Source organism: Ptychodera flava, chromosome 18 (assembly GCF_041260155.1).
Source record: "Ptychodera flava strain L36383 chromosome 18, AS_Pfla_20210202, whole genome shotgun sequence".
NCBI lineage: Eukaryota > Metazoa > Hemichordata > Enteropneusta > Ptychoderidae > Ptychodera > Ptychodera flava.
The window spans coordinates 28,325,965-28,343,113 of record NC_091945.1 but is presented as its reverse complement, the minus strand read 5'-3'; the positions used below and the strand labels follow the sequence as shown (position 1 = coordinate 28,343,113).

The following is a 17,149-nucleotide window of genomic DNA, read 5'->3' as shown; positions in this document are numbered from 1 at the left end:
TTGCATTTGTAAATAGATCTACTACAGCTCTGGATAACATCTCAAGACCAGTTGTAGAAATAGTCCAATGGGTTGTATCACCTATTAATGGAATCGGATACTTCTCCGGCGAGAAATCGAAATGAACGTGCAGCAGGGCCCAAAGTTGCGATTAAACTATACTGCTTACGACAATTCAAGTTTTCAATTTTAAATTTTGAAAAAATGATAACAGATACTGTTCACAATTGTTTTCAGGTTCGAAATTTTTATAGACCTCCTGACATAAAATACGTGAAGGAATAAACTGAGATTGTGATCTGAAAATAAAGTATTATGTCGGCGTATACTGCGCGACTTCTTATGTATGCGTTTGATGACAAGCTGAATATTTTTACACGCGGAGTAAGTCAAACTGTCGTCATCGGGCACCTTAATGACTTGCTCGAGCATTAAGTGGTGAGCGAAGAGCTAGTTTAACATTCTCCTTCCTAAAATACCAGAATTTTCTATCATGAAAAACACTCGAGGTATGTCCAGTGACGCTGCACTTTTTAAAGCTCAATTGGACATCAACATGGTTCCACAAGGTATGGCTGATATTGTTGCCACATTGAGCAACGTCCCGGAAAAATAGAGAAGATGCTCGATTTGAAAACAACCAGTCGATGTGTCTTTATTAGGTCTGTGGCGCAAAACTATTTTCTTGAGTGATTACGAGCTGCAGGGCAACAAATAAACGCTGTAAATCACAGGCGATGTTCGGAGTTTATGATTTGTTTATTTGAATTTAAATTTATATGTTTTGTGTCATTTAGAATTAAGTGGTGCTACAAGTAGCTCATAAACGTGGCGCACCAATTTATTAATTCTCAAACAGATAATAGGTGGCGTCCTCAACTAAAATCACTAACGCTACACTCTCTGCACTTTTGAGTTTTTTCTTTTGATATTTTCTCTCAAAATATCTTTCCAAATCACTATGCATTAAGCGCCTGTATGTAATCGTCAACCGTTTTTAACTGTCAATCAATATTATTGAGTACATAAATAAGAAGTTTAAAGGAATTATTTTTAAAAAACGTATATATTTGATAGCATTTTTCAGTTTAGTAACCAATTTCAATTCCAAGCATTTCATTTAGTATGGTCTGAATATTACATCAAAATAAAGGCCGTATTGATATTTTTGAAGACTAAGTTAAGACTGTGTGAAGAATAAATTGACCTTTCATCACTCCTTGGTAGGAAAAGACAAGACGATTTGGAAATTATATTTACCACTTTTTTAAGAAACAAATGTTTCAGTCGATCGTTTGATCGAAACTGCTGAAGATATCTTGCCGTTTGACATAGCTTACTGGCGTTCAAAGAGGCGGCAGAACTTGATTTTTTAATCGGCGTCATCTGCAACATTTCAGAATGACGCACCTATAACTTCGGTGCAGGGACAAAGGTCGATTTAGAAAGATAGATATCAAAGCATCCCTATGAGAAAATGAATTATATGGCCCCCTTCTGTGATATGTTTGCAAGTTATGGTGGTGTATAACTTTGTCATCGAAAATTGAATTGGGTTCGGTGACTTCTCTAGATTCTCACTCTTACTCGTTTTCTCTGTCATCTCAGGTATACAGGGTGACGTCACCATCGATGATAATGGAGACCGTGATGCGGACTTTATGATGTTTGACATGACAGATCCCGAGGCGGGAACCTTCGAGGTAACCTTCCCTGCGTAGTTTCAACATTTACGCACGCAGAAATAATCATTTTAACATGCAGTTCTTTGGAGGCATGTCCGGTTAGTAAAACGGTACGCGTGGATGGGTATACAAGTTGGCGATAATGCATATCTTACATGTCGGCAGGAGTCATGTATTTTGAACGAGCACATTTTCATCTCCTTGAAAAGAGCGTGGTTGAGATGATGAATGCTCTAACGAGTTGTCAGTACTCCGGGCCGAAACAATTCTCCTACATTAAAGCTGTTATTTAGAGCGAGCATTGACTGCAAACCGGCAAAAATGTACAAAGTAATACTTATGTGACAAGGAGTGCCCTGTTTTAAGTCATGACTTTGAAGCAGCATCAGCACAGGGTCATGACCTCATATTTCATCGTCCAAACACCGAATATGACATGTATAGAATGTAGGACGTTTACGACATTACAACTTTGAATGGAGCTTCCATGGTGCAATGGGAAGAAACTAGTACGTTGCATGTATTTAACTTGGCATTAATAAACGCTTAAGATGCCCTGCAGGTGTTGGGAATTGATTATCCCTGTCACCAAGCACCATCATTATAGTAATCGTTTATTTTGTCTCAACTTTAGAAGACACTCAATTTTGCTCAAATCTTGGTAAATTATCCTGCCCATCTCTTGATAACTAGTGTTCCCTGACACATGACACGTATGTGAAGACCTCTAAAGTGTCTCCGACCTCAAAGGTGTCCCCATGATAAATGTCCAATAAGATATGGGGTTAAACTCAAGTATGACAATACCTACCACATTAGAGGTCTTAACACACGTATATATACTCTACATTTGTGTTTCTAAAATAGACTGAACAAACCTTTTGAAGATAGTGTTCCGGGAAAACAGAATCTATATGACCGTTATTGGAGCATAACGACTTACCATTGGTAGCCTGGGCACGAGTTTTGATGAGTTCAAGTAACAAGCCCACTTTGCACTGATATACACCAAAGGTGTACACCAAAGGAACACAGGGCCTCGCCTCAAGAAATACATCGTTGGTCATGTATGGGTGTAACATTGATATCAAGTATGCCCGAGGACAATTGATTGTATCTGTAATTATGGACTAAGCATTCTTCATTCTTGAACATCTTTGTCATTTCGTCAGGTTGTTGGTCACTATTTTGGTCACAGTAAGACCTACGTCGAAGTGCCAGGACGACAAATTCATTGGCCAGGTGGAGCAACCGGGCCACCAAAGGACGAACCTGACTGTGGATTTTTCAACGAGTACTGCCCAGAGAAAGGTCAGTATATATACATCAGAAAGCTTATCACATATGACCACATTACTATGGAATACTAGAGATACTTTACGTGCAAAATAACACTACATTGGTCATTGTTACGATGTTTTAGACTCACAACAATGAAGCATGTCTAACTTCCCTGTAGCATTTAAAATAACAACCACTGTTACGACACAGAGTAGTGCAGAGGAAGTGGGTGCACGAAGTCACAGCATGCAATACTTAAACTTGTCAACATAGAAATGTTAGTGACCGCATACCTACCGTGTATAATACACACACACACACACACACACACACACGCACGCATATATATATATATATATATATATATATATATATATATATATATATATATATATATATATATATATATGTATATATATATATACTTATGTATATGTAATGTTCGAGTAAGCATTACTCCAATCCCGAGGACAATCGATCAGCAACATTTCGATACAATTAGTGTACCTTTGGAGAGAGAGAGAGAGAGAGAGGGAGAGAGAGAGAGAGAGAGAGAGAGAGAGAGAGAGAGAGAGAGAGAGAGAGAGAGAGAGAGAGAGAGAGATTTCTCAAAAAGCGAAGTGGTAAAAATATGTCCATTTTTAGGTAAAGAAGAAAATATGTTGCTGTCACCCATATATCAAATATCAAATTGCACCTTCCCGCCGATTCGCTAGGTTCGCATTTGCATTCTAGATTCATCTTTCTTTTTATGAACGTATTTGTCTAACATAATATTAAATGCAGCTTGATACATGTACCAACTGACAGCAGAGAGGAAACATTTCCACTACAGTCCATATCATATACCAAGCGACCAATCTTTCAAAACAAATGTTTGTTATCGTGCAATGCTTTTCTTCAGAGCCAATAAACCCTGCCTACGTGGTGACGTCAGTCTTCGCTGGACTGCTATTAATTCTGGCGATTGTCATTGTTATCATGTACAGGTATGTAAAGCTTTTATGCGATAGTTCAAAGATAAGATTAAGGTGCGGCGGGTTAGCATATTTCGAAATATTACATGTAAATTCTGCCGCAGTTTGATTCTATCACGACAATTTCAAACATACATAGTACTGACTAGTACTGTTACACGCCAATATTTCTATCTGCTTCTATTTCCTTTTCAAATTAATTAAACGATCATCTAATACTAATTTACTGAGGAATAACGTAGACGGCGGAGAAGGCATTGGTTTTTCAATATATTCAGGATAGAATATTTTTCGCTTGTGAGTCTGTCACTGATTTGTCGTTCACTCGGCTAGATACTCGGCTAGATAGGTAGGTAGCTAATTAATAGCTGTAGGTTTGTAGGTATGTAGGATATCGAGCATCACGGACAAGTAGGGAGATATATGTAGGCACATTTGTAGGCTTGCAACAGTCTACCTGTCGACGTTTCATCAGTCAGTGAACATGTCTGATGTGTCATTGTGCTGATGACAAGACTGAAGATTAAAATCATTTCTCAGAAAAACCCGTTCAGGTAAGGTAAACAACCAAATGTAAATAGGACTCTTTATGGAAGAATGGCTGCTAATTACCCAAGTTTTCGTCCCGTGTAATTTTGACGGTATATTGCGTAAAAATATCTTTGCAGACGTTTTCATAGAAATGGTTACTAGAGGAACATATCCATACAAAGGTACTTCTTTTTCTACAACCCAGTATACATACATCTCAAAACATTTGTAAGTGTAAAAACTGATCCTGAAGCGTGCTGGAGGTTTTGAGGCTTTCTTACCATTCGTCTTTTTTGTTTATACATGAACTTTCTGGATAGAGATTTTGACGGAACATTTATGCAGAGAAACATACGTACACAGCATTACATATGGATACATATTCATTTACACGGAAACGTACACCTTATGGCCTGCATGCCAAACAATACACACATATACATACACTCATAAACATACACACATAAACAGATAAACACCTACCTACCTACGCACTAATCTTCCTATCTACATGTATCTACCAACATGTACCTACATGTACCTCCCTCCCTCTCCCCCTCCCTCCCTCCCTCCCTCCCTACTTACGCATCTAACACCTACCTACCTACATTACCATTACTTCCCATCTTTCAGACGTCTCTTTCTAACGCTACTTTGCATTCCTTTACAGAAAATACAAACTGCAACAAGCTGTGGCTAACATGCTATGGCGAATAAGTTACGATGACATAATTTTGCATGGCAAGGTGGGAGCTACTCAAGCAACGATGAAGGTAACTATGTTTGTGAAATATTTGTTTGCGATGCATTGTTTCCAATACACACTGTATATGACATATATGTTTATTGCCCAAAGAACTTGTTCACCCTCACAAGTTTACCTTCCATTTCATTTTCAACAAGTTTATCAGTGCTAATTAAAATTTCTCGGCACGTGATATGAGTAATTGACGGTCGACATGGTGGCAAAGCCTGGGGGAGGAGGGAGAGAGAGAGAGAGAGAGAGAGAGAGAGAGAGAGAGAGAGAGAGAGAGAGAGAGAGAGAGAGAGAGAGAGAGAGAGAGAGAGAGAGAGAGAGAGAGAGACAGACAGACAGACAGACAGACAGACAGACAGAGGTAGAAAGAGACAGACAGAAATAGACAAACAGAGACAGACGGATAAGGACAGAGCGACAGACAAAGAGGAACATAGTATCACAATATAGCATGAAAAACAAAATGGGGAACACCTTGCGCAACATATTACTCAAATAGAGAATTTTACCGTTAGAGAAATTGTCAGTGTTCTTACCCTCTGTACTCTTCACTGTAATCTGAAGGCGAATAACCACTTACAGAGTGAGCATAATTGTACTATGTAAATAAGGCTTTGTTTTGCGAATCTCTTTTTTGTTTTTACTGCAATCAAAATGACGCTTAATTCTGGCATGCACGCAAGCACGAACGCGTGTATTTATAGTAGCGCTTGGTAGGCAACATCGTTATCCTTTGGTAGTCTCAGGAGCGATATTTTTTTTCTGTCATCTTTAATATTGTTCTCAGTTTTATGCATATCATATTACTTTCGCCTATGCAGACAAACACTTTTCCTTTCTGAAAATGCCAGCCATCAATGCCAGCCATCAATTTCACTTTATTGGTTGATGCACCGAAGACGGTCTCTGAATGCACTTGCATTTAAACGCAATCTCGCTTTAATTACTTTGGATACGAAATGGTAGGGTTCTGTGAGAGCGATAGTATCCTTAATTTTGTTTTCTCAAGTTTATCCTGTCCGTTGACGTTTTTTTCGCTCAGAGTGATAGCTATGAGGAGAAGCTAACAGTTATACTCAAAGTGTCATACTTACCATTGTACGTAAAATTCGAAATTAACCATGCTTGTCTTTTGTCTCCTGAATTCGTAGATATTTAATTCCACAAAAGTTGATTTAGCATTTACATTCTCCTGGTTTAATTTCAAATCCAATGGTTAAAGAACAAGTTGAATTAACAAATATTTAGAGAAGTCTATTTTATATTAAAGTCTGAAGTTATACTCTTAACCGTTAAGTGGTTTCATTCGTGTTATCCGCACTAATGTACAAGCTTCGCTGATATTGTCTGAGGTTGGCTGCGCAACAACAGAGAGTGAATGCGGACATTGTATTAGAACAATGTTCAGGACTAACACGAGCCTCTTGATTGCTAAATGAAATAGTAGCGATGTTTTACATTAAAATCGAGTATCTTAAACTGGCAAGAAAAATGAATTACTGTATTATGGCATTTTGACACAGTATCTTAGCAATGTTTACAAAGATTAACATCAATTCGTCCCTTGAATATCATACACATCTCTTTAGAATTTAAATCAACTGTTATTTCCAAGGGTACAAGTGACCCTAGAAGCTTTTGAAGGTCTAGCTAACATTATGTGAACACAGTAATTCGTTCTGTGAAACGTTTTAATTGACATTCGGACACTTTACGCGGCACGCTCATGAGGAGATAGATACGCAGAAGTTATGAGGTATCCCTCTCAATAGATGGAATAAGCACTGTACGAAAAGTCAAATTTGTCAGAAAAACTGTACTTACCTTCAGAACTGTTATAACGAGATTTTGTGTGATGCATGCAATTGTTTATTCACCAGGGATAGGAAAACGTACGTTAAACATAGTATAATATGATGCTATATTGAATACTTCTCCTCCTCCAGAAAAAAGCTGTTCGTCTTATTACATTTTCTGATGTCACAGCACACTCCGAACCTTTATTTCGTCAATTAAATATATTACCTCTTCCAAAACTCAGTAAATATTCTTCCTGTCTATTTATCTTTGATTCATTAAATAATAATTTCCCGACTAATATTTTTAACTATTTTGAAGTCCCTACCGATACTTATTCTACACGATCATTTGATAGTGGCAATCACCGAATACCGAATGCCAGACTTACCATTACTCAACACAACATTGTCTTTGCTGCAGTCAAACACTGGAATTCACTGCCGTATCGTCTTAAACAAATAAAATCTAGACGTAAATTTCAAAGAGATTTAAAATCATATTTATCAAGCTTGTGAAAACTTTTCTGTGTATTCCTTATACTTTTTTTCTCCTCAACACTGTGAGACTATTTTATAAATGTTATTACTGTTATAATTTTGGGCCGTGGACTTGATTAGTCCATTGGGACTACTTCCATGGTCCAAACCAGATATTTTTCAGTATTTTTCGAATTGTAAGTTTGTAATACTTTGGTTTATGTTCAACATTGTATTTATATCTGGTTGAATAAAGTTTCATTCTAGTATGCAATGTTATCGGTATAGGAACGCCTTAATAATTAGACGATTCTTGGAAAAACTGCATGTCTTACGTACAACATACCTAATATGTCCCTAATTTCTTTCATTAATCCTTTTATTAATAATGGTGGTGCCAGCGGCAAGTAATGCATCTATAATAAGGCTATTATCTTCCACCTTCTCTTCATAAACACATACCAGCGTTTCTTCAATGCGACGCACTAAATGCCATCATTTAGTTTTGGGTGATTGACGAAGTATGTGTCCATCTTTCATTTGGCTAAATAATTCCTTTGCCATATTTATGCACCTTCGTCGAAATCTTATGTTCAATTCAATAACAAAACATCAGTAAAGAAGTGAGTTCTTTCTGGAGTATAACAAAGATTGGAAAAATTCTTAAGATCAATTCACTAGTTTGCGGTCAGCAATGGATGAAAGTTGCTTACAAAGAAGAATCCTGGTATTTTAATCGTTCTTGGCTATTGCCATATGAGATAGCAATACGCTTTTTCATTTGGGCTTTCTGATGTTCTTATGCTTTTTCAGAACTCAACAGTGTCACTCAAATCAAATGTCGACACAGAGCAAGTTTTCACGAAGACCTGCATTTATAAGGTAAGAGCGATAGATCTAGATCTGGCTACTATTCACACACGTTAAGAGCACATCCGAGTCCGAACATTACTCCACTGCTTTTCAGCTGCCAAATATCACCTGCTACCATGCTTTCCGTATATATTGGTATGAAATCATTACGTATTTGAAGAATGCATGATGTAAAAACGATTATTCATCAATTCTTCTCAATCAAAATAGTGTTCTCTGTATTAAATCCTTTAATATTTGTCTGTCCTGCAAAGGGGTTTTACAAGCCGCAGATTGCGCGAAGTAAAACTCTTGCCGTCGGCGTCAATAGGCAAGCCTTTTACACTCACTTTGCTCCCTTTCATATATACCGTTCATGATTAATGATTATTTGGCTTCTGAAATTTTGCTACACAGTAAACAGAATGTCAAAACAGAGAGCTGGAAGACACTTAAAGTAAGAGGGGATGTAACCAAGCTTTAAAGTGAATGCATTGGTTATACGATATGTCTTTCGTAGGGAACACTTTGGTTATCATAGTGTAATTTGATACCGCATATCAATCAACTTCGTACGCCGCAGTTTGAGAGAGGATTATATATATTCGTGCCGCTTTTCTAATGCCTGAATAAATATTCGACCTAATGTAGAATCGTTTCCGTTCGGTCGTAATTTAGCGTTTGAAGGAGATCGACTTTAGATCAGCTGAGAACGAATCAGCAAAGTTACTAATTAAAGTTGCACTTTCCGTGTACATCCATGCTTTCCAAAGTCTAGACGATTGCAATTGCAGACGCTCATATGTATATTTTCGCGCTTGGGAAAAACTCCAGGAATAAATGGAAACGGAACTAATGAAATTACAATCCAGGTGAACTATATAGACATAGAAATGTTCCTTATTACGTAGATATTCCACAGTTGATTGCAGTTCAAATTTATATGCAGATTAAATTAATGTATGGTCGCAATGCAGAGGCGGGAAAATATATTTTACGGTTGATATTTGAATCAATCGTATCACTGAAGTCTGTTAATATTCTTTTACCGACTCGAGTATTTGGAATCAAATTTATTCATTAACAGTTTGTTAATCAGGTAGTCCATTGATCGCAACATTGCCTGAGCGAATAAGTAAAAAGATATAACACTTTCACAGCCTACAATCGAATCTCTCTATCTTTACCTTTCTTCAGGGCAATGTTTACGCAATCAAGTTTCTGTCTCCTGATAAACGTATCACATTGACTCCGAGACTGTTGCTGGAATTGAAACAGGTAATACAAAACATATTTTCAGCAATCAGTACATACATATATATATATATATATATATATATATATATATATATATATATATATATATATAATATATATATATATATATATATATATATATAAGACATGACAACTTATTTTTTAGGCATATAATATGCTAATAGAGCTGCAGGATAAGCTGTGTCGAGCCAATGACTCTTTTCAAAATTTTCCCGCGTATTTTTATGAAATCTAGCAATCCTAATTTCGGAGATATCGTAGTCCCTTTAAGTCATACCTCTACAGACCACATCAAAGAAAATATTATTATTTAAATATATTTTTTATATGTTTTGCACTACAGATGCGTGACTTGAGTCACGTGAATGCAACGAGATTTATAGGGGCTTGTTTTGACCAACCAGAGAGGAGCTGTATCATAACTGAGTATTGTCAGAAGGGGAGCTTGCAGGTATGTTACAATTCATATCACTATGTACAACCGGTCCCTGAACAGGTAATTCATTTATGGCAGTAGTGCGGTTGAGTCAGAATTCGCCACTTTTGTTGAATGTACATGTCCATGGAAGGGTTGAGATGTCGGGGATACGCCTTTGCTTACTTTAGTAATGATTTAATGGGTAGTAACTTTAGATTGCTGACTGAAATAGGGTTTCGCTGATTGGCTTGCTGTTTTGCTGTTTGCATTAAGTCGTAGCGTGTGGTCAAAGGTCTAACCTCTCGTCACTGATGAATGGGCATGAACGTTTGCGATATGGTCAGATGGGACGGGTTTTAATCGAGGAAAGGACAACGGGCAAAGTGCGACAAAAGATAATGACATAGCCTACAAATGCATTCACATACTCAAGTTGAAGGACTTTACAAACTTGTACTGACTCACACAATTGTGCGAATACAATGCACAACATGACAGATGTGTACTAGGCGTCTTGGAAAGGAATTTCAACAACTGCAAAAACAATAGATGGAATAATCAGCGTTGTACTAATAGAAACTCCAAGTGCTCGGGCAAATTCTTTGGAGACTTAATCGCAAAATGTTAGCCACTTAATCTGACTTGTTTACAGGACATTCTCGAAAACGACGCCATTAAACTTGATTGGATGTTCCGATATTCATTAATGTTGGATGTTTGCAAGGTAGGTAGTCTGCCAATGAATTGCACCAATCAGCGAAATACAAGCTCTCATGCCTTCGTAGTAACATTTATAACATTCACAGTAAAGCTAAATCCTTTTTGCTCTACAGCATCAGGTTGAGAACAGAAGGAAACAACATTGCAAGTTAAGAGTAACGGAAATTGAAAACGTTTACCCGTTCATTTATCTTTCAAGAAATAGTAATCTGGCATAACTAGCCTTGTAGTTTAGATCGCATCGACCAATTAGTCGTGAAAATGACCAGTAATCAAAACAATATAGGATCCATGTAATTTTGAAACGACAGCGTTAAGTAAAGGACCCCTATTAAAATTAAGCAGTGTCTGTAAATAGACGTAGACATGGAAAAATGGGCCACGTTTTGTTTCTGTCAGGTCCTTTTCTCTCCATACGTTCGAATTGAAAACTATAGTAGTACATTCTTGGACTGAGTGCATAATTTTGTAAATATCTACGATCTATGCTCACCCTGCAATCTCATTTAAGCATTTAGTAATGGAGTATAGTCTTTTTCCACCGAAAATATTTGGAGTATCATTCTGTATGAGATTTCTCCCCGCCATCTAGGGCGACAAGTTTGATATCTTGAAAACCTGACTTGAGCTCGAATCGGTCATAGGTGTGCAGATTATTGCGTTAAAAGTCACTTGTACTCGTAACTGCACACATCGACACACTGTGTTCCTTTTTGTCAGGAATTTATACGAAATATAATTTCGTTTTACGATTAGCAAGTCTCTCCAATTACCTATTACAAAGCAATGTTTAATTGCTAGGTTCACACACTGACCTTTTACTCGTAAGGCAATACTGTAAGTAGCCTTTGGAGACTTAAATGAAATTGCACAATTAGAGTTGCCCAACACCTTTAATCATTTTCCACGTACCAAACTTTAATGTTTCGCCACAGGGTCTAGAATATCTTCAGAACAGCTTTTTGAAGTGCCATGGTAACCTGAAGTCGTCAAACTGTGTAGTGGACAGTCGGTTTGTGCTGAAGTTGACGGACTTCGGATTGTATGACATCAGGAGTAAGGCTCCCTCTATGGTTGAAAATGGCGGACCCGGCATGTACAGTGACTTCGAGGAGGATGAACACGCTGTATATATGAGTATGAATATAAAATTTATTCAGAAATGAAAGGAAATCTCATAATATGAGATCCTAGTATACAGGTCTGATATCGTCCACTGCTACATGCATGAATAATAATATACACTAACCATAGGAAAAAAACGAGCCAGAATAATACAATTTGGTATTGGCACAGAGAATCACTATATCGCGAGGCAATTGTTACAGCATTAACCTTTGCGATTGAATTCACTATCCTGTATAATATATAAGTAAAGTTCCTAACTTAAGATGGCCACAAAAGTATAATTACCGCGTGAATCTCAGTATTCGGTATCTGATAATGTCAATCAAGCAGAGATTTAATCTGATGTTTTGATGATATAGAGCAAATGGTTCAGACTTCCAACAGTTTGAGAGCAAAGGAAAAATAGCCCTAGAAAACCTTGCATTTTTACTAGAGCAAGCGGAACGTTTCTTCATCAATATTTCATCATACAAACGCATGGACGACAGGGATTGCAAATGTCCATGGATAGAGATTTTAATTACGTGCGTGAACATTGAAAACAATTCATTTTGACAATTATAAGTTATACACCTTCTTCCACTTGAACTATTGATGTAAAGAGACAACATTTCCACAAAAGAGACACATAGTGATAACTTAAAAACCTGTTGAGTAAGATCAGTCTGGGACACGTCTGAGCGGATATAGGGAAAGAAGCTGACAGTTAGTTGGCATTTCCGCGAAATTTAAAGACAGTTCCTAGTCAGACCAGATTATTTGATCGTTTATAAACCAACATACTGCTTTGAACCTATGCCTACATGTAAATGCCTGACTCTTTTCCTGTGACAGGAGCCCTGTGGAGCTCTCCAGAGCTGCTACGCGGTGAGATACCTCAAAGCGGGACTCCGAAGTCAGACATCTATGCCTTCGGTATTGTTATGCAGGAGATCGCCCTACGGTGCGGAACGTTTCATCAGAGTGACATGAGCCTTTCTCCCCAAGGTATGCGTTAAAATGTGCATTTCAGAGCAGTCAATCACTGGCGTGCTGTGTCTCGTCGCAAGCACTGTTTTTCATCTTTTGTAATGTTTGACTAAGACTGTTCAATGTAAACTTCTTTGAAGATTGAATGACGAGAATTTATTGCACGTCATATCCTTATTATGCAAACATTTTCCGATTTTCTTAGTTTTGCTTTTCATAGCTACCGTTATGCATATGACACAGATCCTCTAATCAACTCCTGCGATTAACGGCACCAAAACATGTGTCACACGAATCGCAGGCTTTCAACTTAAATTCCCTTTACACGTCGTGCTTCACTTCACCTAGATATCGTCGACAAGGTCAAAGAAGGTGAAGACCCACCCTTCAGGCCAGCTGTAGGTGACGGGGAATGTCCCCGTGAGGCAGACGTTCTTATGGCACGATGCTGGGCTGAAGATCCCACTGACCGTCCAGATATATCGAGTATCAAGTCAATTGTACGCAAATTAAATCCCGCAACGTATGTAAGATAAATCGCTATTGACTTTAAACATGGTCTCTTTGTTGTATTCTAATCGCCTGTATCACAATTGCAAGTTCTATTCTCCCTATTGTATAGTAAGATTCTCTATGTACTTATAAAAAGGGTATAAGCAATACCTCTGCGGGATTCATTGCGGATATAAAATAGCAGGGACTTTCAATTTGCATACATTTTATCCTATTTATAGTATGTCCTAGAAATATGTAGTCGTAACAATACATTGTATTCTTTAAATGGTATATTATTCGATTCATATACGACAGTCAAGATGGTTATTTAGACAGAAACGTTTTCGAATACTTGAAGACACTGTCGGAAATTAGATACTTTGCTCAAAAGCATGATTGTTGAGCTAAATTTCACTAGCATTGTTCATTGTTTTGTATTTGTGTTGATTTTATCGTCCAACAATCACGACTTACAAAATATCTGCACTTTAAAAACCCGGTGACATGTTGCTTGAGGGGACGAAATATCGAAGTCTGACGAATTTTGCGCGCACATGCACATAAAACTATCACGTCAGCTGTTTTTTTTTGTACTTTTATTACCCTCAAATGATATCAGTGAATGAGCTATAAAATATCTATCACCCCTAAAAGAACTCCTCCTTTTGCAAACTCTCCATTTCCTAATCTCTAATGCACTTCTGTTTGCGTTATTGTTCTCATATAGGAAGAAAGGTGACAACATACTTGATAACTTACTTGCCCGTATGGAACAATATGCCAACAATTTAGAAGGATTGGTTGAAGAAAGAACTTTGCAATATTTAGAAGAAAAGAAGAGGGCCGAAGATTTACTCGATCGTCTTCTTCCAAGGTAATCACTTGTAGACAATCGATCCAATTTGGTTTTTTTACAATAATGTCTTTCATCATGATGAAAAGGCAGCTGAAACTCAAACGCACACATAGATACATACACTGTACACTCATAATTACACATCGACTTATAGTTACATAGATAGATAGATAGACAGATAGATAGATAGACATAAATACATACACAGATACATAGATATATACATAGATACATACGTAGATAAATAGATACATACATCGATGCATAGATAGAGCGACAGATAGGTAGATAGATAATTAGATAGATAGATAGATAGATAGATAGATAGATAGATAGATAGATAGATAGATAGATAGATAGATAGATAGATACGTACTACGTACATGCGTGCAGACATACAATGTCTATGTTTTATTTTTGATTCCGTGTTGTTTGTAGAAAGAGGCAAAAGTGAAAGAGAAAAAAAATGAAGCTATAGGATAATGTCACGTGGTGGCGTTGCACCCTTTATCCCCATTTACCTAGCGGTAAAAATGCAAATAGCATGGCAAAAGTAAACATAGGCAGATAACCAATAGTATCAATTGAAGCGGTCTCAATGATAGCGTTTGGTTAGAATTTACTTCTTGCCCTTGGTCATTTCTGTTCATTACATTCTGTGAAATGAGGTATTAAAGTAATACAAGACATCAATATATCTATCTGTTATCTTCTTTCTGAGGACTAATTCGAGGATATGGTTTGGGAAGTTTGCTGTTGACTGAACTGAAGATTTAAAAAAAACATCAAGCACATGTGCATACCATATCAATCAAAAGGAGAAGTGCAGCTGGTGTTTGAAATTTTTGTTCGACATGACTGATTATTTCGCAACTGATTAACTTACTGTATGATGAATAGACACGCATTCATTACACCACCTACGTACGTACTGTTAACATCATTAGGTAGGTTGGTAGAAAAAGTAGGCAAGTTTATAAGCCTCGCTTCCAAGGTGGAGAGTAGGAATAGTGGAAACGAATGCGTTTGGGTATTGAAGTATTGCTGCACTTCTTTTTGATAGGTCAGTTTCAGAAAAGTTAAAACGAGGCCAAGAGGTGGAGGCTGAAAGTTTCGATGCAGTCACAATCTACTTTAGTGATATCGTCGGTTTTACTGCCCTTTCTGCGAGTAGCACGCCTTATCAGGTTTGTTCATCTATTGATTAACCAAGTCCACAGAGTGGACACATAATATGCAGGGTAGATTCATAGTTTGGATCTGTAAAGTAGATAGAATTTACTTTCATAGAACAAATGCACCTGTAAAAGCTGCTGCAGTATGACTGCAGTTGAATTCCACGAAACGCACAGACTCATGCATATCATTACCGAGGGTCGTTAACAATCTTCTCGTGCCCCTGCAAGTCTGTAGTCAAAGAGCATGGAGTGCACATAAGAACATTCATTCGCTTTGATAACTGTCAAAGTGATGCTAAATTGCCAGTCGTAAAATATTAGATTGACGACTTTTCTATTTTCGAGTGTGATTACGAACTCTAAAAATCACCATTACTATTCACATCTATGATGTTGCTATTCGTCTGATATTTTGCACCATGAAATGAACTACGAGTGATCAACTATCTATGGTCTTCATCAAACAATTGCTCAAATATAGCAACGTTATAATTGTGATAGTGATTTCACCCATTTTTTCTGAATTTTACGATAAGCCATTGCAAGTTTGTTTTCTAGTGCAATGTAATTATAGTATAAGGGTCAGAGACTAAATAACATCGTAAATGTTTCCATTTCATAGTGAATACAGTAGTAAACCTACCTACATGATTCAACATAGTCTCCGTTTGAGGCGATTCGCCACGTTTTGACCACATTTTTCTCTTCTTCTTTCTATGTAGGTTGTCGACCTTTTGAATGACCTGTACACGTGCTTTGATGCAATCATCGATCACTTCGATGTTTATAAGGTCAGAGGTTAAACTAAAATGCGATATTCGATTAAAACAATAAAATCCAAAAAGCCCCCTCGGGCGGAACAAGCAATGGCCCGTAGAATGAAACGAATGAGTGAGGAAAATTCGTCGTCAAACACGACCATCCACCAGAGTAACCAATAGGGCCTAATGATGTTTCGGAATATTCTTAAGTGAAGTAACTAGTAGAGCAATAATTTTGCACGCCGAAGTTAATCACCACATCAAACGATAATAACAAGATACCATTTTTATTTAAAATTTCCAAACTGAACTGTACATCTATGATAAACTATCCTTCAACCATTAATTATCAGGTAGAAACCATCGGCGATGCTTACATGGTTGTGTCTGGTTTGCCCGTGCGGAATGGGAACATGCATTCCTTCGAAATAGCCCGAATGTCGCTGGCCTTGCTCGATGCTGTAAAGACTTTCAAGATCAGGCATCGTCCAAGCGAGCACATGAAATTGCGCATCGGCATACACACAGGTATGATATGCATAAGATAAATTTGTGTCACTACCAGTGACTGCATTTTGGCTCGAATATATAGTCCATCGACATTGTCTAGCATACATACACATATGGCATTAGAGTTTTTATATGAGAAATGCATATGTAGGAATGTCATGATTAAGTTGAAGGTCGTTGCTGAAATTTTATATCGTTTGGCAAATCTGTACTATACAAACATCATGCTCAGTAGTAAGAATGTAGTCGATCAGTACAGAAATTCGGAAAAACGCTTTCCCCTACTCTAAAATTGTTTGTCCTTTAAGAAGGCCATGCCCTCTATGAATATATTTCCAGAGTTGCTGATTTTATCAGTCAGGGAAACCATATAACCAGGCAGCTGTGCAACATAAGTTCAAAGATAAAAGTACTTTTTAATTTTGACAAATTTACTCTGCTGCCTTCTGTTGCACTTCAAACATTTCGATTATCTTA

At 37.4% G+C, this 17,149-nt stretch overlaps 1 protein-coding gene across 1 annotated transcript in view; it reads left to right on the top strand.

Moving 5' to 3' along the window:
* The window catches only part of LOC139117697 (atrial natriuretic peptide receptor 1-like), a 74,971-nt gene extending 57,925 nt beyond the window's left edge, over positions 1 to 17,046 (top strand). Inside the window, exons 4-19 of the mRNA XM_070680942.1 lie at positions 1,609 to 1,703; positions 2,858 to 2,996; positions 3,871 to 3,955; positions 5,145 to 5,247; positions 8,321 to 8,389; positions 9,557 to 9,637; positions 9,981 to 10,088; positions 10,708 to 10,779; positions 11,711 to 11,912; positions 12,738 to 12,890; positions 13,221 to 13,395; positions 14,095 to 14,241; positions 15,287 to 15,410; positions 16,124 to 16,192; positions 16,516 to 16,690; positions 17,012 to 17,046. Of these exons, the coding sequence (XP_070537043.1) occupies positions 1,609 to 1,703; positions 2,858 to 2,996; positions 3,871 to 3,955; positions 5,145 to 5,247; positions 8,321 to 8,389; positions 9,557 to 9,637; positions 9,981 to 10,088; positions 10,708 to 10,779; positions 11,711 to 11,912; positions 12,738 to 12,890; positions 13,221 to 13,395; positions 14,095 to 14,241; positions 15,287 to 15,410; positions 16,124 to 16,192; positions 16,516 to 16,690; positions 17,012 to 17,046 (1,832 nt within the window). The remainder of the gene's footprint in view (positions 1 to 1,608; positions 1,704 to 2,857; positions 2,997 to 3,870; positions 3,956 to 5,144; positions 5,248 to 8,320; positions 8,390 to 9,556; positions 9,638 to 9,980; positions 10,089 to 10,707; positions 10,780 to 11,710; positions 11,913 to 12,737; positions 12,891 to 13,220; positions 13,396 to 14,094; positions 14,242 to 15,286; positions 15,411 to 16,123; positions 16,193 to 16,515; positions 16,691 to 17,011) is intronic.
* The last annotated feature ends 103 nt before the right edge of the window (positions 17,047 to 17,149 follow it).